The sequence below is a fragment of the Parasteatoda tepidariorum genome, chromosome X1, assembly GCF_043381705.1.
Source record: "Parasteatoda tepidariorum isolate YZ-2023 chromosome X1, CAS_Ptep_4.0, whole genome shotgun sequence".
NCBI lineage: Eukaryota > Metazoa > Arthropoda > Arachnida > Araneae > Theridiidae > Parasteatoda > Parasteatoda tepidariorum.
In genome coordinates this window covers 73,407,812-73,431,462 of record NC_092214.1, presented here as the reverse complement: position 1 = coordinate 73,431,462, position 23,651 = coordinate 73,407,812, and the positions used below count along the sequence as shown (strand labels likewise).

The window sequence follows — 23,651 nt, the reverse complement described above, 5'->3', positions numbered from 1 at the left end:
TTTCCTTCAAGATGTTATTTGAGTTTTCCAGAGAAAGCTTGTCCGGAGGAAAATCCTCCAGGACTATAGCAATCTTGGTAGACCCAGTTGCTCAGGCAAAAGAGACCCCAGATTGGAGGCCCCCGGTTGGATCCCCCTCTCCAGCTCTGCTATCCCACTAGGGGGAACCACTCCGCTGGATTGGGCTCTCCTCCCAGGAACAACATCCTCCCTGGGCTTCTTTCCAATTTGGGTTGGCGCATTGGGAGAGGGTGTTGCATCAGAAGACCTAGGTCTCTTAGCTCCTCCACTCGCAGCAATGGCCCTCATTTTTCTTAACTTCTTCTTTTGGCTCTTGGACAGTCCAATGGTACCAGACACACTGTCTCCCGAGTGCCTCTGGGGACCAGAGACTTCTACAGAGGAAGGGCCTGAACCTTTGGACGCCTCACCAGCATCCGAAGCAGACTGCAAAGCAGCGGTATTAGCACTGGGCTCACCCGAGGGCTTACCATATGCTACTGGAGACTGTATTACACTTTTCGAACAGGAACCTCTGCCTAATTCCTGAACGCATCCCTTGTTAACCGGCGCGACGGATGATGCCATATCCAAGGTTTTTCGTTCGCTCATCATGATGTTTGCCTGCCATTTAGTTACCCAGTGAGGGGTATCCAGGGGGCACCACGTGGAGGCGGCAGGCATTACCCCCAACTGTTCCTCTTACACATAGTATAGAAAACACGTATAATTTGTTTCATTGGTGGCGAAAGAATATTGCACTCGTGATCTGGCAAAAGAGATAAGTGTCTTTGGCAGGCAACCCTTTTACTTCGATAGTGATGTAATGTTACATCTGGATTAGGAAACTGTTTACCGTCAAATAGTGATCCAACAGTTCGAAGAAATCGAATCAAATAACTGCGTTTCAGTTACATAAAGGTATAAGTATCCCCTTTCCTGTTTTATAAGAAATGGTGTTTTTTGAAATAGTAGAAAAAGAAACTAATTTAAAATGACTTTTTTTTCAACGTCATTAAATATGTTATCTCTATTTCAGGTGACAATGCTTATAGAATTTGCTTGTGCATTATTTTATCTTTTTCGTCTGTTACATTGTGCTTCATTTCTACCTCTGGAAATTTTCTGTCGTGATAAAAAGAATATTTTAGTTCTCTCTGCTATACTTTTAACAGCTATTGATATGTGCTGTTACATTGCATTAATCAATTCTGGTCATGGTAATATTGCCTACCGTTGGTCAAGACCTTTAAGACCTATCTTCATGGTTAATTTCAGTGAAAGCAAACAGGTAATCATTTTATATTGTTTAGTTTTATATTTTTAACTTTTGTTCTTCCAGAGATCAATATGTTAGCTTCTTTAAAAATCATTATTATAATCATTTGGAGTATTTTTTTAGAAAGGAAGTAATTAAAAAACATAAAGATTAGTTATGTATATTAGTCTAAAAGAATGCTCAATGTTTTTCTTTAATGCCTGTAAAATGTGCAGCTTGACTTATCCCACCTTGCATTCTGGAAATAGGCTTTTTTAAAATTTTTCTTTTTTAATGCTTTATTTTGATTTTGTAGGTGCGAAGAGCATTTCGAAATATTCGAAAAACACTTCCTGATATTTTAAATGTTCTCATTTTGTTTTTTCTGAGTATATCATTGTTTTCCCTCATGGCTCAGAAACTATTTCAGAAAAGGTAAGTTGATAATGCATCTTTTCCAGAAAATAGTTATTAATGCATTGATATTGGTTTTTGTGTCTTGTTATTCATTTGAAAAGTTCTGTATCAACAGTAAAAGCATTCATCCTGTTAGCATACTTTTTTTTTCATAATGTTCTCATTCAAGGATTGTGTGACTCTCTTAGAATCGGGCATCTTACTAAGTTATCATTTGACTTAATAGAAAGATATTGTTTGTAATATAAAATCTTTCTTTTATTTATTTACATAACATAATTGAATTCATATTTTTTAAAACTTTTTTTGTTATTTATAGGAATGTTTTTGTGCAATTATTAAATTAATTCCAAAATAATGCCCACAATTTAAATAAAGAGCTGTAAAATAAATTACAAATTTTATTGTTTCATTGTCGTTTAAAACAGTAAAATACTTAACATGATTATTAAATATTATATTTTAATGAAGTTTCATCTATATTTATGTTTGAATATAATTAATTTTTATGATTACTGGGGTTTGGCGATGTGTCTGGCTGTTGGGATAATGATTTAATGAAAAATATAAAAGTAGTTTTCAAATTACAGGGATGAAAGACTTCCACAAAAAAGCGGAAATCCGCTTTTTTCTCCCAATTTTTTAAATTTCCGACCATGTTCCAAAAACTTAAATTTCTGGGGAGTCCAATAAGAGATACCCTAGCAGCGCGAATGATAGTCAAACTTGAGACGAACCCCCCCTGCAGTAGCCTCCTGACAACCGCGACTTCCGCTATAGATTGAAAAAGAGTTCAAAGCCGTGATATTTGATTTATTTTGTTTGGCTGATTTTCAGAACTTAAAACATCAGGAACTGCGCCGGAACCTGCTAAAATTGCAATTCTTATTCAGAGGTTTTTTATGCAAATCATCGATTTTCGTATTTAACTGATTTAAAAGTTACTTGTTGCAATTCGTTTTTATGCGATTTAAAAACCGTACTCGCAATTCCCATTCACGAAATTTTAAAATCCAATATCGCGATATGTATTTAAGCGTTTTTAAAATCCAATATCACGATTCGTATTCCAAAAATCCAATGTCGCAATTCACATTCACATATTTGTAAAATTCAATATTGCGATTCGTTAACACGCGGTTGTAATATCAAACATCGATTTTCGTATTTATACGCGATTTAATAATTACTCATTGCGATAAGTATTGACAGGATTTAAAAATTATGCATCGCGATTCTTATTCACACGATTTTAAAATCCAACATCTCTATTCTTATTCACGCGATTTTAAAATTCAACATCGCGATTCATATTCACGTGATCTTAAAATTAAACATCGCGATTCATATTCACGCGATCCTAAAATTCAACATCGCGATTTTAAAATCCAACACAGCAATTCTTATTCACGCTATTTTAAAATTCAATATAGCGATTCTTATTCACACGATATTGAAGTCCAACATCGCGATTCTTATTAATGCGATTTTAAAATCCAACATCGCGATTCTTATTAATGCGATTTTAAAATCCAACTTCGCGATTCTTATTTACGCTATTTTAAAATCGAACATCCCGATTCATATTCACACGATTTTAAAATTCCTTATCGCGATTCATATTCGCACGATTTTAAAAGCAATTTAGCAGCTATGAGTAACATGAATGTATTTTAACGTTGGTAGTCAATTTAGAAGGCGAATACAAAGTGTGTGTAGTTAATGCTACCGAAAAAAATAAATTCTAGTTTGATTGGTCAAACAGTCAAAGTGACTAAAATTGTCAGTAACAATCTATCAGAAGATATTAAGGTGAAAGTTGGCGACTGTTTTAATTTAAAATGATTGATCGGTCATTAATTTAATATAATTAAGCTGCAACTTCCTATAATTGCTTAATTTTCTTTACCATAGTAGTGATCAAAATTTTAAAATTATATTAACAAAATTTTTAATTCCACTGTCTAAATGCTTCTGTCACTTTAAATACTAAATAAAAAAAAAGTTGCTTTTATATATATCTCCTCAATATCACAGTATTGTATAGAAAAATCCCCCCCCCTCTCCTCCTGAGTTATAAAAGCTCAGTTTTTTTTTCTGACCACTTTCATGCCTGAAATTAAAATGATGAGTGCTGAAAATGAATATTGAATCAAGAATGAATAGAGATAACTGGTTAATATAAAAAGTGCGAATACGAAAGGGAGTGAAATATGTAGGTTACCAGCTGATAGTAATCAGATATGTGATGTTCATGTAAATTTACATTTGCTTCATCACTATTACCAGCAATGAAATATTTCTGGTACTTCTTGCTGCGCTGAATTGTTTTGGAAATATTTTTTTCTCTATTTTCTTTGCACCACATTTAAGAACAATTTCATTACCTTATTAAAAATATGTTCATATGCTTTTAGAAAGCTATGACCTGAGTGGAGCGTGCTTTTAAAATGTATATTCTATCAAAAAATATTTTAAAAATATCATATATAGGCAGAAGTTAAGAGATAAATAATTTTAATTATTCTTTAAAATTCTCCTTATTGGGAAACTCAGGAGAACAATGAGCTCTCAATTTTTTATGAACATGAGTTAATTTTGTGTTTTGTAATTTGCTTTAAAAATAAGCTAGGCTCTGAAAATTTTTGTAATGCAATTATTCCCTCAAAAGTTATGCATATTTAGTGCCATAGCAGTTTACTTTTTAGAACTACTACATTCATTGGCACTGTTTTTGTTCCGATCCTTATATGTTAATTTTTTTATGCAATTTTTATCTCTTTCAGGAACTTAAAATATCCTGATGGTCAACCTTATTTTACCAATTACCTTGATATATACTTTAAACTATATGTTCTTGTTACAACAGCTAATAATCCTGACATTATGTGAGTATTTTTTTATCGTTGTGTTTCAATATTTTATTATGTACAGTTAATGTGTGACTATCCAGAATTCCACTAATCAAGCTTGTGATGACCAGAAAAAAAAATTCTGGCATTCCAAATTTTTTTTAAATTTAAAATTTTTTACCAAAAATTAATCAAAACATTCAAACTATATCTTTTTTGATATAGAATAGTTCAAAATAGATTTTTTTTACTATGGATGATCAATTTTTATGGAAAAGGTTTATTCACTATTGCCTAACTGAGAATAAAATTCTTATTAACATTTGAAAGAAAAGTAATTTACTATTGATGCCTAACTACTAATAACATCAAGCTGATTATTGATAACATAATTAATTCTCTGTTTTATACTGTAAGGAGTATATGAAGCATTGTACCTTTGTTCTTTTCCTACCCTATTATTATTTTTTTTATGTTCTTAACTAACTTAAAAATGAAAGAAAAGTAATATACTTTTAATTTGAAGATGGTATAATTTTGAAGAGGCAAAGATAAAAAATTTATTTTTAATGTTAGAGAAAATGTTGATCTTTCTTATGAACTTTTGTATAGATTTTATTATACTCTAGTCAGTTTCTACTGATGCCAGACATGGCAATATACACTGGAGAAGAGAAAAGTTTAGGAAAAGATTTTCTATAGTGACAATACAGAAAATATTTTGCAAAGAATTTGCAAATCTTCATAATATGCAGAACTATTAAATGTGTCATCATAAAATATTTTATAATATTTCAATGGAATAATGAGTATTATCAAAATTCTGTATTTTGCTGTATAGTGTAATGAAAATGTTCTTAGTTTTGGCTTGAGATATAACAACTTGCTCCAATCTTGCAATGAGAATAAATTTTAGAAACATGTGTTTTATATTTTCCTCTGTTAATTTCCAGCACTGAATCATTTAGTTAAAATGAGTGTGGGCAATAAGGTTCTCGCCTAAATTTAATAATTTCTGTAGATTGCCATCCTCTTGCAATTATAATCAGAAGAGTTATTAAAAGTAACAGTTGAACTTTGTTAATACTCAATATGTTTAAATGCATTTGTATCCATATACATTTACAGTCAAACCTAGTTTATGTGAACTTGAAGATCTTAAAATATTTTCACATTACCAGTTCAGGCGTTCAATAATTTTTATTTTACAAAATCTTAAAATATATAGACATTTTGCTTTAATTTTATGTATTATTCATTTTCCATGAATAAATTTCAATTGTAAATGTTTATGTTTAAGGATAGGGGCAAATAGATGACAAATGATGTTTTTTTCTTTCAGGAAAAAATTCTGAATCTTAACTATTGAATTTGATCTAATGAAACTTTTGATGCCTTTTATATACATTCCTTAGATTAATGTAAATTCCACAGTTTGACCAGATAACTAAAATTTTAAACTTCATATTTTTACGAAAACAAGTTATCATTTTCGAGATGAAAAACTGTAGATATAGAAATAATAACTTTTAACTTATTAATCTCAGTTTTCAATAAGCTATAGGCTGTTAAATAAAGGGCTATATTATTAGAAATTTTTAACCACAAAAAAATTCCCAAGATGCACTTTTAATACTTAACACCAGACACCAAACTACATAATTAGTTTTACTGTGCCACATAATAAAATTAATTCTAATAAATTTAATAAAGTTTTAACATAATAAAATTAATTTTTCTGTTTAAAGCAAGAGACTAATTCTCATTTGTATAGTCTATTTTGATTTAACTACTCGAACTCGGATCTGGTTTTTTTCTCACTACCTTATACTAGGTACCCTGACCTCTGGCCAATATTCATTAGTTTCATAAAGCTTTTCATGAAAGCAAATTTGCCCCTTATTTGTTGCTTGATCTAGGAGTTAACTAAATCTCTTGTACTGTTAAAAATTCTAGATCAAATTATGATAAATACTGGCAAACAGGCAGCATCCCTAAAATTTATTTTACCTTATTTTTTTCCTTAAAATTTTACAGTGAAAATGGATTTTGCAATTAAAAGTATTGGTACTCAGTACCTTTGACTGCAATTTGATCATTAGTTTTTTACAGCGTGAGGGCTCAAAATTACTGACTACAAAGATTGAATAGTCAGAGAGCTTTTGCATATAGTTTGTCTTACTCTAACCGTAAAAACTTTATTTTTTACCTCTTAGCTCAGGGTTGGGCAACTACGGCCCGCGGGCCAACTGTGGCCCGCCGGAAGGTTTTATCCGGCCCGCGGATAGATTTTTAATTTGCCGATCAGTGGCAAAATTAAAATTATTTCTGTTTTTACTTTTTTAACAAAGTACTGATGACCTTTTTACTTTCTCTATTTTTGTTCTGCAAAACATAAATTGATGGAAATAGTTTGCACAGACAGCTTCAACTGGTAAAATGTTGAAAGCAAAAGTTCTTTATAGAATAGCCGTAGATTGAGCTCCAACTAGCGTTTGTCTTTCTCGAGGAATCTGATATAGGTAAATTGTACTTCACATTTGGCAGACTGCGCATTTTAAGATCCAACGAGCGGACAATCTAACAATCATCTGAAGCAGTTGTTTCTAAATATGCTAAAGTTTTTCAAATCATTACCAAAAGCTAGTTTCCAAAATTTAATACTTCATGCCCAGAAGATCAGCGCTATGTTTGCTTAATCTTATATATGTGAACAAGAGTTTTCAACTCTGAACCTTAGAAAAACTCATTTCAGAAGTGGACTAACAGAAAAGCATTTAGCCATGTTCCTTAAAATGAGCACATCTCACTTCGAACCTTAATATAAGGAACTTTTAAAAATGAAATCGCAATTTCATTCATCTCACTAAATATCTATCTATATTATATAAAACGCTAATACGTATGTATCAATAAAACCGATGATATTTCTTTTCTCGCGTTGGCAACAGTTTTCATTTTTAATTGATAGGCTTCGGTGCGCAAGAGCACTTAGTGAGCATCATATGGCTAATCCATATTATATAAAACGCTAATACCTTTTAATTGATAGGCTTAGGCGCGCAAGAGCACGTAGTGAGCATATCATATGTCTAATCGGGTGAATTCACATCCGGCGTTCAGTACTATTTCATATTGTTTTACAACACATGGTTTTAGCTCTCAGGTGGGAAAGACATTAAAACAAAACTTACAAAAGTTACTTTTCTCAACAACTGAAATTTAGAATAGTGTGATTAAGAAAAATATGTAAACTGTTTGCAATTTTAAATTATTATTGAAATGCACGGGTTTAGAATTTTCTACAGTTAACGTTTTCAGAACTTCAGTGTTCAAAAAAGTATACAAAAGCTAGAGGTTAAGAACGGATCCGATGCGCAAGCAAAGCGAGCATCGGATTGCAAAGCAATCCGAAATGAACTGCTAACGCAGTTTCGGGGGTTGGTGAGCGCCAAAGAGCAGGGGGCGGAGCCTCCTAGTATTATATAAAACGCTTATAAATATGTATCAATAAAATCGATGATATTTCGTTTCTCGCATTGGCAACAGTTTTCATTTTTAATTGAGAGGATTCGGCGCGCAAGAGCACGTAGTGATCATCATATGGCTAATCTATATTATATAAAACTCGAATACGTTTTAATTGATAGGCTTCGGCGCGCAAGAGCACGTAGTGTGCATCATATGTCTAATCGGGTGAATTCTCACCGAATTATCAAAAAAATTCTCACAAAATTATCTTCATCGAAGCCGATGCTTTACATCCGGCGTTCAGTACTATTTCATATTGTTTTACAACACATGGTTTTAGCCCTCTGGTGGGAAAGACTTTAAAACAAAACTTACAACAGTTACTTTTCTCAACAACTGAAATTTAGAATAGTGTGATTAAGAAAAATATGTGAACTGTTTGCAATTTCAAATTAATATTGAAATGCAAAATTCCCTTCAATTCTACAGTGAAAAGTTTTCGGAACTTCAGTGTTCAAAAAAGTATACAAAAGCTAGACGTTAAGAACGTATCCAATAAGCGAGAAAAGCAAGCAATCGGATTGCTTCGCAATCCGAAATGAACTGCAAAAGCAGTTCTGGGGGTTGGCGAGTGCCACCGAGCAGGGTGCGAAGCCTCCTAGTTTAAATTAAAATTTGTATATCGCTTTTTTTTAAATTTTGAAAGTTTTATTTGGCCCACCAAAAAATTTTTTTCTCGATTTTTGGCCCTCGACCAAAAAAGTTTACCCATCTCTGTCTTAGCTGTACTGCACGTGTTCAGAAATAACATTTTGCATCTACTTTAGAGCATAGGAATATTAGTTTTAGCTTTGAATGCTAATGTTCTGTTAATGCTCTGTTCTGATCACTATATTTGTGCATAAAATAGGTTGTTTAAAACAAAATTATTTAAAAATAATGATGTGTACAATAAACTTGGAAGAAATTTTTTTTATAAGCATTTAAAGGAAATCTTTAATCATAATTGTATAGAAATAAATTAAATTTACCTCAAATGCGACATCACGCAGCTGTGAGTAGGTAAGCATTATGACTTGATTCCAGTTATTAAGGAATTTAGTTACGGCGACCCAGGCAAATATGCCCATACGCCAAATGTAGGATGCCTCGTCATCGACTTGAAATCCAGCTCGGCACGAGGGCCCAGCAATATGCGGACACCGGGCAAGGCCCCGAGTCGTGCAAGAATTGGAGCACCATAGTCGCGATCGAGAGCAAAGGATGCCCGACTGGTCCAAAACCTGAAGAGCGGCAGTGCCAAACCCTCCGCAGACGGAACCAAAATTGGGTCGACAGCAGGAAGACCGTCGCCATCGAGGGCCCTAGGCCTGGAAAGTCTCAAACCCTTTACTTTATTTACAAAAACACAAAAAGTATTAAATCAAAGTATTACAAAGCAAAAAATCAAAATCGTAGCAGATTGAAAGTCAATGGTTTTCTTGAGTCTCTGAATTGCTCTTTTCTGTGACGTGCAGTTTCTGCTTAAAGCCCTATGGTCAGTTCTCAGGTTGGAGCCGTACCTTTTATTCGTCTCGTGACAATTCACGCACTTTGGTTTGCTTTTGCATGATGCCGCACGATGGCCTGCTTCATCGCATTTTGAGCACGTTTCTGTGTGGCCGCAGTCTTTTGCCATGTGTCCGAGCCTGTTGCAACTATAGCATCGGAGCGGTCTTAGGTATTCCTTAGTACGGTAGCACTTCCATCCTACATAGACTCCTTCTTTTTCGAGGGTCTCCTTAAAGTACTTTGCCTCCATTGCAACGACCCAGTGGACACCTTTTTCGGCTTTGATTGGAAATTCGACTTCAAAGTCGCCGTCATGAATGTCGTAATTATTTGCACTCAGGCATCTGGAGAGGCTTTCTTTGGTGGTCCCCTCTGGTAGCTCGAAAATTATGATTCTCGGCTTTCGCCTTTTGGGCACTTCACAGCTTGCCAAGGTCTGCTTCTATTTTCTCTTTCAAGATTGCCACGTCTTGTCGGGTCTCTAATTCGACCATTAATTCGCCTTTTTGCGTTTTCTTGAGCTCTTTGACCTTTAGTTCAATTTCGTTGGAATCAATTTTTTCCTTCAAAGCCTCTTCCATTACCTCTGGAGTTGAGTTCTCCTTTGACTTGATCATTAAGACATGTCTCTTAGCATTTTTAGAGTTATGTGCCTCACGACCCATTCTAATTGCTTTGGCAAATGTTTTCTCCTTCCTTCGATTGCTCTGCTCAATCATTTCCGTCAACGCTCTTTTGGCCTCGATTTGGGCACCCTTAGTGTACGAAAGAAGTTCGTTTTGATTTGACATACTTTGGACGAACTCTTGAGTGACGCTCATTATTTTTAAGACTGCAGCCACTGTGAGGGATTTTCCTTTTAATTCAGTCAGAGTCCTACTCATTTTCTGTACTAGACATTGCGCCGTTGTCGACCACTCATTCTGTTTTTCTTTAAAAGATGACACGAAACCCTCAGGCGGGCCAAAATCGTCTTCATCCGAGTTCTCGATCATTTTCTCAATCAATCGGCTCTATTCTTTTACTTTCGCCTTCTTGTCCACTGTCCCCTCTGTCTGGGTTAGCCATCCAAGGACGTTACTCCCTCGCCCCACGAAGAGGTGCAGAGCAGGAAATAATGCTGATTTGATGTTATTTGGTGGACCGTTTAAGAGTTCGACGCGGGGAATAGACTCTAGGCCTTGTTCCACCGCGAGTATTCAAACAGAAATACTTTATTAGCTTCTTTTGAACTCTAAGGGACGCGAGGGGATTCCAGTTATTAAAAAGGCTTTCATGAAATCCGTGTGTCTTTAAAAAGAAATATGAATTTTGAAAATAATTAGAATCATTTAAAAGGAAATAAAGTGAAAAGATATCCAAGTATTTAAAAGTTTAGAAATGGTTATAAAAGTATAAATTCACTGAAATATACATATATAAATGTATATATTTATTCGAATGGTATACTGCTGTGCAATAGAAAAGTCAAACTTAAGCAACAAAAAAAATTAATATTGAGATTTTTATATATTTGGTATTTTTGTATGATAAGCTACTTATTATTAAAAAAAATTTCAAAAATTAATTTTTTTATCAGTTTTTTGAAATTCTAATTTAGTGTTAAAACAATAGGAAGAAACTAGTTGTCAAACCATTTTTCTCGGCAACTCTAGTGAAGCCCTTGCATTGTTTTTTCAACTGCATGGCATTTTAAATGTGTATTCTTTTTTTTAAAAAATTTAGAAAATTATTTCTTTTGCTGACTAAGTCAAATTTTTTGAGTGTTCTGTCATTTGAGTTCTGAAGTCAAATACTTTGGTATTATTTAGAAGATTTAAATGCAAAAGTAAAGAGTATATGAAAAAAAAAATGTTTCAGTAAATATATTTACTCATAAATTTTGTTGATTCATTCTAATGATCTTTTAAGTTATATCTTTTTAAATTAGAAAACTGTTAAAAAAAATTTTTTTTCTCATTTATCAATTAAGTAAAATAATATTTTTTGAATTTGGTTTATTATTTTTGTTAATTGTAATTTTAAATGTTAACATAGTGTTTTTAAAGTTTTTTTGTTTGTTATAATTTGACTGCTCGAAATTTTCCTTTACATGTTTTGAAAAGTTTTTTTAATTTTATGTGAAAATAGAGTGAGAATAATGTATTAGCATTTTTGAGTAATTAATAACATTAAAAAAAAAAGATGTGAAGATATTTTTGCTGAATTAAGTTTAATTTTATTCTCCATAGAATTTTTTTAAAAATAATTGATTAAGTTTTATGTCTATCTTTGAGATAAACTATGTATAAATTGTAGATAGAAATCCAAAATATCTGATTAATTAAACTGCTAACAAATACTTTCTTGCCAAGTTTCAAAATTAGCAAATTGCTTGAGATAATTAAATGGAAGTAGAAATGTTATAGTATCTGTCAAATGAATTTGAAGTCAACTACTGTGCTCTTATGAAAACATTTTGACAATGTAATATAAATTAAAATTTTAGGTTTAGTACTTTAAGTGTAGTAAAATAAATAAAATTGGAGAGAAGGAAAAGATATGATTCTAAACTTTAGAGAAAAGTATATGATAAATTTATGTATACACATAAAATTTAAAAAGTTTTTTTAATTATTTTAATTGAAATTTATCAAAGAACAATTTGAAATATAACTTGAAGTATTATTTTTTCTATATAAAATAAGATTAATTTCTTATGGAACAAAAAAAATGTACTTCTTGTTTTAGGTAATTAAATATTTAAAAGCTTTGGTTTTAGATGTTTCAAAATCCCTCAAATTTGGAGGGGATAAAAACTTTTTAGCAAAATCCTTGATCCTTGATTAACGATAATTAGCCTTATTGTATTTAGGAAATTTTTCTTTGTTTTAATTTTATTGACTAGTGTTATTTATTATGATTTATTTACTAGTAATTTCTTCATAGGATGCCAGCATATGATTCCAACAGATGGTTTGCATTGTTTTTCATCGCCTACCTTATCATTTGTCTTTACATTTTTATGAATATTTTCTTGGCTGTTGTTTATAACAATTATCGAAAACATTTAAAAGTAAGTCGATGAGTTCAATTATGAAAATTTAGAATTGTCAAATTGTGATCATTAGCTTTGATTTTATATAGTAATGGAAATAAGCTTAAAAGTGTCTGCTAATTCTGAAAATTAGATTAATTTTAAAATATGTTTAAAAAATTACATTTATATACTTTCACATTTATATACTTTATAGTTAAAATAATTTAAAAAATGAATGCAATGCGTATGGTGTTATGTTATAAATTTTTTTTTTAAATTTTCCTTTTAGTTAACCACAAAGTGGAGATAGAAATTGGTTAATTTCTGCCATAATTGGTTTGAGTACAGTTTTAAACTTCAAAACTGATATATCTTCTTTTTTCTCAGGATTTTAAAAAAATGCATGTTTCTTTTTTATTTTTATAATAAAAAAAAAGGAAACCAAATCATTGGGTTTTATTTCATTATGAAACAACAGCTCAGGCATTGTTTCTAATGGGATAGTTATTTTTCTTTTTCTTCCTCACCTGTAAGTTGACCACTTTATTTATTAAATAGATTCTCCAGAATTTCATTACCACCTTTTTGTCTTCAGTGACTTTTTTTTATATATATTTCCAGATCAATACTATTGTAAAGAACCTTAAGTTTAAAGCAAATGTCAAGAATTTAGGAGCAGGATAGTATTCTTACATTCTCCTTCTGCAAACAACTGTTCTAGAAATCTGCCGCTAAAGATTGTTAGATAATTTTTGCTACTAAAGAAAGATTCCCCCTACCTTTTCCTCTTTTGCTGAGGGTTATAGTGTAGAAAGGAAAAAAAAAACAGTGGAAAAGATGTCTTCTGAAAAAGAGAAATGTCTTGGAATTCTTTAGATCAGCTTTTCTTCAGATTAAATGGTCTTCATGGTCACATTTATCCAAATTTTCAGTTGAAGATCAACTTTATTGCTTTTATTCTTGGAATTTTTTGATATCAGAATCTAAAGATATTTGAGTAATCTTGCAACATGGTTTGTATGTGAATAGTGAGTGAATGAATGAGTGAGTGAATGAAATACATGATCTGGTATTACAATTTTGGAATAATAATTTTTTTAAGTTTATTGCTGATTTAATGTAAGATGATTTTTATTATTTATTCTATTCTTATATTTTTTTAAAAATTCTTTTTAAGCTGTTTAATTAGTTTGTTAGGATAATTAGGATATCTTTAATAAGAAATGCAATATTGTGCAGAGAATTAGTTTCCTTCTGGTTAGCATTTTTATTTTATTTTATAACTGTCGTTGAACAGCCGACCCAAGTTCATGGGTTTACGACTACTAACGTTCAACTCCGTAGCCTTGTAATTTTGAACCAATCCAGAAGACAAGGAAACTCCTGGATCAGTACCCCCAGAGGTATTGATTTGTTGTGGGAACATGGAGGACTTTGAGACTCGACAGATTTAACGTGCATCAGTCACCATTTACTACACGGGGAGTCTTCGGCCGGCGAGGATCGAACCTACGACCTCTTGGATATGGGCCCAGCGCCCTACCGACCAGGCTATCCCGGCCCTCTGGTTAGCATTTGCACATAAAGCTAATGCAAATCTTAGAAATCAGTTTTCTGCACCTCTGTATACCTCTCCTTTTCTTCTTGCTCTCCCAGTATATGGCCAGCCTTAATATTCGTTATTCTATTATAAAATAACTAGCTCTGCCTTATTTCCTCACAAAGTGTTACATTTAATGTATGAATAATATGTATGCATTCAATTTTTTTTTCAGAATGAAGTTCAGAAGCTAGTTTACATGAAAAGAAGAAGCTTGACTAGAGCTTTTAATTTATTAAAAATTAAGAAGGGCAATACTTCTATGGTTGATTTTAAGAGATTTAATGTTCTACTCAAAATGATTCCTCCCTTTCGTAGTACAATGCTGGTCAATATTCTTTGGTATGTGTTAGATACCAATGGTGATAATGCAATTGGTGAGCCGTTAAATATTTCTATTTTAGTTTATTAGTAATTTATAGAAATTGTTTTGATTTCACCCACTGGCAATTTGGAAAATGGGCAATATTGGCAGAATGTTTCTCCGCTACACACTCTTTCCCTATCTAAAACTTGGAAACACCAGTTTTGCTATGCGTGAAGACTGGAGGTCAAAATACAATTATTTACATGCAGAACTGTTAGTGGGCAAAAATATTTTTTTACGATGGTCATATTTGCATTTTTGTCACTCTCTGAATTTTTTTATGTATGTCCAAGCATGAAAAAAAAAACTTCTATTTCCAAACTTTAGATTACTCTTATCAAAATTAATAAAAACCAACAAAATGAAATCTAGATTATTACATTGTTTAAGTATGACATGAAATGCTAGCTTTTTCATATTGATGTATTATGAGATCATTAATATTTTGTGAAGTTATCAGTTTTGCCAATTTATCTGAGATTTTTATGTTTACTTAGCTGAATTTAAGACCAAACTTATTTTAATGTATGTAGTTAATATGATTTTTGTAAGGTAAGGTCCGTTTGTTGAAGAGAATGAGTTGATGATTGAAAAATAATCATAATATTGATAATTTTGCCTGTTTGAAAATGCTCTACTACTTGTAAAGTAGTATTTTAAAAGGTTAACAGTATTTGTACGAAATAATCAATAGTCATGCCAAAAAAGATTCATATAAAGTTTTTCTATTACCTCAAGAGGTACACAAGAATGTTTAACTTGATGTTTTTGTGAAGTGTATTATGCCTCCCTTGGGATGGATGTTTCCTTGGATGAGATATATTTCAACTAAACTTTTCATTTTCCTATCTCTTAATTTATACAGACTGCTCGGTTGATTGTAAAATGGGGAAAGATACAAAATCTATAAGCATAATATGTGCTAATTAGTAATTCAACAGATTTGTATTATGTTATAGAATTGTTTTTTTTCTTGGATATTAATTTTTTCCCTTATCTGTTTATTTTTTCTATTCTAAAATGTATATACATTAAGGGCAGTGATTGTAGAACACCCTGTATATCTGATTTTTTATTTAGAAACTTTATATAAAGAATAATGATGCCTTATTCTAAATCTTAACTTACTAGTCTCGCCATTCAGTGGTTTAATGTAGTGCATAACCTCAGGCAAAGGCAAAAAAAGGAAAAGAGAATTATTTGAAAATAGAGACATTTAAAAAAGTTTACATCATCTTTTTTTTTTTTTTACCTTGCCTAAGGTTTAATAAAATTATAGTGAATGATTTTTTTTTATTGAAGCTTTATAGTTATTATTAACAATAACATAGCATTAAGAAATTTATAGCATTTATGAGATTTTTTTTTCTTAGAAAAAGCTGATTTCCTTAAACTGGCTGATTTATTGAATGTTGAGGTTACAGAGATGAAAGACAGGCGTAGCATATTTGACTATATTGCTCCTGGTTGTTACCAAAGTAACATTTCTCGGATGTTCAGATTGGCTGTTGCTCATAGGTAACTGCTAATCATTTTTGAAAAATGACTTGTGTTTTATAGAAGTTCAATGAATATATTTTTGTTACAAACTTTTGCTATTTATGTAAATTGAAGAAAGTTTTCTTGTTATTGATCGTATTGAGGTTAACATGTTTTGCACCAAAAAAATTCTCTATTTTCAACAGTACATATGGTTTAGTTTAGAGTAATATTCACTGCCTTGTACATTCCATGTTTTCAAGAAAAATATTTTGGAGTAAAACCAAAGATTAATTGTTGACAAAAGATGATTTCTTTGATTTTTATTGAGCTTAGTTCAAATATCTGTTGCTTTTCCTCTTGGACAAAACTGTTCATTTTTAAAAAGTGCCACTTCTTTTAAAACTTATTTAAACTTATTTAAAATCAATATTATAAAGTTTAACTGGAAAAAAAATTAAAATAATTTCGTTTAGTGTATTTAATAAAATGTACATAGCTTTTAATTAGTTTTTGAGAAAATGAGCATGACTTAAAATGCTTCAATGTTAATGAACCTATATTATAATTGTTAAACCAGTCGGGAATTTTGTCTGCTCTTTGAAACACAACATAATTATTATGGAGCAATGTCCCAGACTTCAGGATTGGATTGGCAGAGTCTATTGCAGATGCAACTTTTCAAATGCTCTCACTGAGTTACAAAATAAGAGCAAATCAGTGTTGTTGTTTTTTTTAAATCTTTATTTTCTCAAAACATATTTTTCAAGCTGGAAAAATCACTACCAAGAAATATAAACATCTTCAGGATCTGAAAAAGTTCTTGCCTCTTTACTGCAGTGCATTTTATGATAAATTTGACCCCCCCCCCCCCNTTTGCCCCCCCCCCCCCATAGATAAAAAATCTGAAAACTTTGCTTCCAAATTTTTCTCGTTTTTGTCTTTATAAAGTTTTTGCTTAACTTATTACATAAGTGTAAGTTTTTCTCAAAATTAGGAAATTTTGACTATATATATATATCAATGTATGGAATGAAAAGATGTCAGTTCTTGTTTCTACACCATTTGGAAAATAAAATATTTACAAAAAAAGCATCAATTAGGGAATTAAAGAAACAAATATACCACACTGATTCAATTATTTTCAAGTTACAAATTTGAATTTGTTGCCGCATTTGTAGATACAGGGATGAGATTCTTCCGCGGATTCGCGGATTTCCGCTTTTTCTCAGATTTTTCCATTTTTTCCGCTAATTTCCGCTGAAATTGTTACTTGCACAAGTTAAAATATTTTATGAGGAATTTAATTTTGCACGGAGCGAAATTATTGAAGTCCTCATTCCTCCATCTGAAGTTTCTCTAAAAATCATTTCCTTGGGATAAAACTGGTTGACCTTTATACAGGGATGAGATTTTTTTCGCTTTTGTCTCTCGAATTTCAGCCTTTTTATCAAAAACTCAGATTCTCTAAAAGTTTCGTTTTTTTTATTTATTTATAAATATCCCATTTTTTTTTAAAAAAATATTCAGTCGTTGAAGTCAAATAATTATATTTGTTTACGATTTTCAACGAAAAACAGAAAATTCAAACTACGTCCTAGCTGCTAACCCTTCCGCATGTTTACTTATATTAGCTATTTTCTCCGATTTCACGCACAGAAAATAAGATTTTCCGATTTTTTTATCCGTCAGCGGGATAGCTCGTATTTTCGTAATTTAGACGTCGCTGCTTCTTGTATTCTGGAGTGAAAGCAAACAAAAAAAGCGAAAAAAAANATGTAGCGATTTGTATTCGCGCGAGCTTAAAATCCAATGTCGTGATTCGTTTTTGTGGTTGTAATATCAAACATCAATTTCGTATTTATGTGTGCTTTAAAAATTAGACATTGGGATTCGGATTTGAGCGATTTAAAAATTATGCAACGTGATTCGAATTTGATCTAAAAATTACGCATCATGGTTTTTATTTTTGCATTTTTTAAATTGGATATAGAGTTTCATATTCACGTGATTTAAAAGCCTCACATCGGGATTCATATTCTCTCAGTTTAAAATCATGCATGTGATTCATACTCATATAATTTTAAAATTAATCAACGGGATTTATAATCACATGGTTTACAAGTTTAAAAATCACACACACACAAATATATATTTATATATTCTTGGATTTCCTCTTTTTTACTTTCTGACTACTCTCATCCCTGAGATATCATATAGTCTAATAAAAATTAATAGTTAAATTATAAGGAAAAGAATAATTTTTATTTATAAATAATTATCTTTTGATAAATTCATGGTGATCATGGAATTCACACGCGGACCTGACAAAGAAAATGGCCATATAGACCTCACAGAGCACACACCATTTATCATGATAATTGAACTTTTAAATGCAGATAAGCCATAGGCTATATACTGAAAGTAATTGTACAGGGTGTTAATTCTTACCGTGTTAATAATTTGGATGATGTTTCAAATAAATTTGAGAAACCATTAATTCTATAGCTACGTTGATCTTTTTTTCCCTATTAATTAAAAGCATTTTGCTCCAGATGAATTCACCTCTACACTTCTAGTGCTGTCATAAAACACGTTAATGTTATAGATACTATTCTTTTTAATTGAATTAAAGTTCATAATTCTTGTTGTCATGTTTATTTAAAGAAATATTTTTGCAGATATTTTCGCTATTTGTTTGATTTGATGATTCTTTTGAATGCTTTTTTGATTGCCTTTGATATAAGTGATGCTGAATGGTTCTTCTTAGGTCTTTTTACTGCTGAGATTTTTGCAAAAATGTATACATTTGGAGTTGTACATTTTTTTCGTAGATTTTGGAATATGTAAGTAAAAGTTCAATCAGTAATGTGTTTATTAGTTTTATCAGGTTTAATTGATTATTTAATCTACCTACTTTAAAAAAAATAGTAGATGTTCGGGGTTGACTCTTTTCCTGGGTAAAGGAAAACTTGGAATTCTCAGGGAATTTGAAATTTTTCTGGAAAACCTTGAATGTTTATAAAACAATCAATCTTGGGAATTCTTGGAGGTTTAGCATTGTAATGATCTCCTACAACCAAACTGCCTATATGCTTCAACCTGTTATAAGACATTAAGACTGTTTTATAAAGCCAATCATGTCTCATTTAAACTCATCCACTGGTTATTTAGTTTATTTTACTTGTCATCAGCAGGTTTGTGTAGTAGGGTGTCACCATTGACGACCAATACATTTTGAGTGGCGACCATATTTGTAGCTTTTCAATTATGATATGACATTTTTTTATTATTTATGTAAAAAAGCATCCAGAGAATGTCTGAGAATTGAATTCAAACAATATTTTTTTTAGCACTTGTGTTTTCTGCAATCATTACAGGAAAATTCTATGTATTCATATCCTTGCATTGTCACATTCCTCTAATTTCTGATTCCTAGTTTTGTAATATTGTATTAAACAAAATATAAAATTTTAAAAAAAATCCTGTATAAATCCATAATAATTACTGCATCATTATCAAAACCACAGGAATTTATGAGGAAATCAGTGCAAAATTGATGTAACGTGGTTGAAAATCAAAAGTTTATTGCTCATGTGTGTGATAAGAGATTTATGAGCCATCATAGTCACATTTTAAAAACATGAGGGTTTTTAAGATCATTTACATCATTACTGTAGAAAAGGATATCATAACACATAAATTTTTCTGATATCGTTCACGACTAAATGAGCACATATCAAACTGGATTTTAAAAACTTAGAAATCCATTGGTGTGTAACTCTCTAAAAAAAGTGGTTTGAAAGAAATAAAAAATGTGAATTCATTATGAAATTGGCATAAATTGAAGAAAAAAAAGTTATCAAATGACAGATTCAAAATTCACTAGTCCAAATGATATCCTATTAAAAACATCAGATTTTTAGAAAACTATGTAGAAATTAGTGATAGTAATTGCTGAAAAACCAAATAGATTTAGGATAAAATTAAAACATGTTCAATAAAATTGAATTTTAGTAAAATTATTAAAAAAAATATATGTGTTATTTGCAACAGTTGTGTAATTTTGTAAGAGGTTCGTTATTTCTGAATTTTCCTTCCAAATTCTTCGGGTTTCCCGGACACCTAAGTTGTGACCCAATTTATAAATTTGCTTGAAAAAGACCTAGCTATAATGAACCTCATTATGCATAATTGCAGATTCTTAGATAATAACCATGTATAATTGTAAAAACAAGAACTTAACACTTTGAAATAACACATGGATTATAATTATTTTGATATTTCTTTAAAAAAAATTTATTATGTTGTAATAAGTATTTTATTCTTTTGTAATGAGACATAATTGTTTTAAACTTGTCCCTACTAGTCATAATTCTGCTCATAAGTGGATTTAATTTTTGTCATCTAGTTTGATGTCATTATTTGCTATGCTTTAGCATGTCAGCAATAGTCCCGATGATTAAACGGATAAACTTTTGAAAGGATTGTTTTTTAAAGTATCTCGTGCTTTTATATTAATGTTTTCTCTAATATTAATATCTTTATCATTTAAGCTATCTCAACAATTTTGTCAGTGTTTTAAAGCAGGGGCAACTGATACTTAATCATATACCACAAGAACTATGTTTTCTTTCTTTTTTTTATTTTATAGAAAGTCAATGTTTAAAACTATTAAATGTTTCCTTCTTTCACTCATTCCTTCATTTATTTTAGAAAGCTAACTATAATAGCTATTACATACCTAAAATGTTTTATGTATGTTGCCTATAAAATTTTAATTTCTTTCAGTTTTGACATTTTAGTTATTGGTGGTGCAATAATTGGAACTTCTATTGAGAGTTTTATGGATGCAACTGGTAAATACTTTTTTCAACTTTGTTTCACTTATTTGAGTCACCATTTGTTTAAGTTAATGTATTCTAAAACTAAAAATTGTCAGGGAATTAAAAAAAAAAAAAAACTTCCATTGACAAGGAGCCAATGGAAAAATTTTAGTTTTATTGTAATTTTAGTGTAACATTTGTTTTCGGAGTGATTTTCTAGGAATAAAAAAAAAATTAAAATTTTGCTTGCTATATTGGAATAACATCCTAATGTAGGGGGTGCACAACCTTTTTTAGTGAAGGGTGAATTGAATGTAGAATTGCTTGCATCAAAATGTGATGACTCTAATGTGTGATTCAAAATTTTAGAAATTTTAAAAAAAAAAAGAAAAAAAAACGTTCAGAAACTCCTGCGGACCATAGGTTGTGCACCCCTACTCTAATGGTTGTTATTATGACATGGTATGGTGCCTATGGAGCTGCAAATGTTTCTTCATGTATCAGTTATAATGGAAGGGTCATACTAAAGAGCATAGATTGTATTTGAATTTTTTTAACAAGCGTTTGAATAACAAAAAGGGCATGTTAATGAGGTTCAAGAACATGCGAGATTAAAGGTGAATTTAACTTTTATTAACATTCTTACTTCGCTCATCATGGATGGGTATATTTGATAAAACCAATACTATTCTAATCTGCATTCATATGGTCATCAACATATCTGCTTTTTAGACACATGGATGATATGAGATAAAAGGCACATAGATATCAAATCAAAATTTTTGTGTTCTCAAAAAGCAATATCTAAAAATATATAGGCTTGTTTACTTCTCAAAAAATGACAGTCTAGATAACTGTCCAATTTATGAAGTCAACAATTTTACCTACCTTGAATCTATTATAAATGATAGAGTTCAAGGTATTGCTAACAGGTTGAACAAAGTACACAGGGCTTTCGCTATTCTAAATAAATTTTGGGCATGCAAAGCTGTATCAAATTAAGCAGAAATAAGAATATTTTACTGAAATATTAAATCAGTACTTTTATGTAGATCAGAACTTGGTTTCACTTTAAAACAAATACAAGTAAGTTACAAACTTTTATCAACAAGTGCATCAGGAGAATTTTTTACATGAAATGGGTCATAAAATATCTAACAATAAATTATTCTGAATCAGTACAGAAAAAAAACAAACAATTGAATTAGGAATCAGAGAATGAAAATGGTGATGGATAGGACACGCTATAAAAAAAACGGAAAAATTCAAAGTAAAATAGGTGCTGGATGGACAACCCAGGATGACTAAAAAAAGGGGTAGTCCTAAAATAATATGATGCAGAATTATTATAAATGAAATAAAGACTATGAATAAAACATGGAGAGAGATAAAGTGCTTGGCCACCTACAGGGTGAGATGGAGAGTCATGACAAAAAACCTATGCTTTTGGAGTGAAGTGGTATAAGTAAGTAAATATGACCTTATGGATTTTAAGTACAATCCACCTTCTTGAAGTTACCACTTTGTTACTCCATGTTAACCATGTTTTTTTTTTTTTCAATACATGTGTAATTTTTATATGATTTAATGATCATAATAAAACCAACCTTTCGACCGTTCTTCAGAGTTAAATATTGTTGCCGAAGGGTAATCAAGGTAATAAACAAGGTCAAGGTAATAAACAAGGTCATGGTAATAAAGGTATGTTGATTCAGAGAAAATATTTTTAATCTGATTTTGAAATTTAAAATAATATCTGCACTACTTAATTGGCACACTTTAACTAATCCTATCATACCACAAAATAGCATAATAGATGAAAATATAATCTTTAAATCAAAAGTTATTCATGTTGTAATGTTTTTTTTTTTAATATCTTGAGCACTATACTGTAAAATATAAAACAGTCAAATCATTACAATTTTGTATCGAGAGAAATAGTTTTAACCCTCTAAGCATTCCTATCTGTATAGGAAAATTTTCCCTAGTTTTTTTCCCTCGATAAAATTTTGAATTGGAAGAGTTACATGAAGTGATTTACTAAAATTAATTCATTTTATTTAGCTGATGAGAAAACACGAACGCTTGATATTTTGTTGGTCTTGAGAGTGCTCAGATTAGTGAAAATTATTGGAGGAATTCAACGGTAATAGTTTTATTTCCATTTTAAATGTTTATTTTTTGTATCAAAGCAAATGCATTTTTTTTGATGAATTATTTTTATCTGTTTACTAATTTTTATATTGTGTTCATTTTGATTGTTTCAATGTATTTTGCTTTGCTTTTTTTTTGTCTGCAACCTAATGATTATATTTATAAACTAAGTTGTATTGTTTGATAGTCGCTTATGTAAAAAATATGGCAATTGCAGAAATATGATTGCCTTTTTTAAACAAGCACAAACTAGTGTTGATGTCCCTAGCCATTTTCTATTACAAATCTATCCTCTGTGTTTTTCAAATGTTAAAAATCTGAATATTACTCTTATTTGGCATTCACAACAATTAACATTATTTTTGAAAAGTTTCAGAAATTTTTTTTTATTAATGTAATGTCTTCTGTATTTTATAAATATTCAAATTTGACTTCTTTCATACAATCACTACTAAATTATGTAAAACAAAGAAAGTGATTTAATAATTTGCACAATGTTAAATAGCTAGTAATTTGTAACTGTAACTGTATTAGCCCATCTTACCTGAATTACTGTCGTTGAATTAATCATCTGTTATACGTATAAATTTTTGAAAAATATTTCGAAATTTGAATCTTTATGAAACAAATAGATGTAAACCTCAGCTTGACAAACCA

The 23,651-nt window shown here is 30.7% G+C and overlaps 1 protein-coding gene across 6 annotated transcripts in view; it reads left to right on the top strand.

Annotated features, from left to right (window-relative positions):
- Positions 1 to 23,651, top strand: part of LOC107440072 (two pore calcium channel protein 1) — a 60,258-nt gene that overhangs the window by 20,413 nt on the left and 16,194 nt on the right. For 5 of the 6 annotated variants that reach the window (XR_011638263.1, XR_011638264.1, XM_016052857.4 and 2 more), the window contains 9 exons: positions 1,040 to 1,291; positions 1,575 to 1,693; positions 4,462 to 4,563; positions 12,478 to 12,604; positions 14,344 to 14,545; positions 15,909 to 16,053; positions 18,696 to 18,860; positions 20,806 to 20,873; positions 22,905 to 22,986. Coding sequence is in view for 4 of the 6 variants with exons in the window: in XM_016052857.4 (XP_015908343.1) it covers positions 1,040 to 1,291; positions 1,575 to 1,693; positions 4,462 to 4,563; positions 12,478 to 12,604; positions 14,344 to 14,545; positions 15,909 to 16,053; positions 18,696 to 18,860; positions 20,806 to 20,873; positions 22,905 to 22,986 (1,262 nt within the window). In the remaining 2 variants the exon portion in view is untranslated. The remainder of the gene's footprint in view (positions 1 to 1,039; positions 1,292 to 1,574; positions 1,694 to 4,461; positions 4,564 to 12,477; positions 12,605 to 14,343; positions 14,546 to 15,908; positions 16,054 to 18,695; positions 18,861 to 20,805; positions 20,874 to 22,904; positions 22,987 to 23,651) is intronic. The other variant, XM_043048181.2, reaches the window with a different exon arrangement.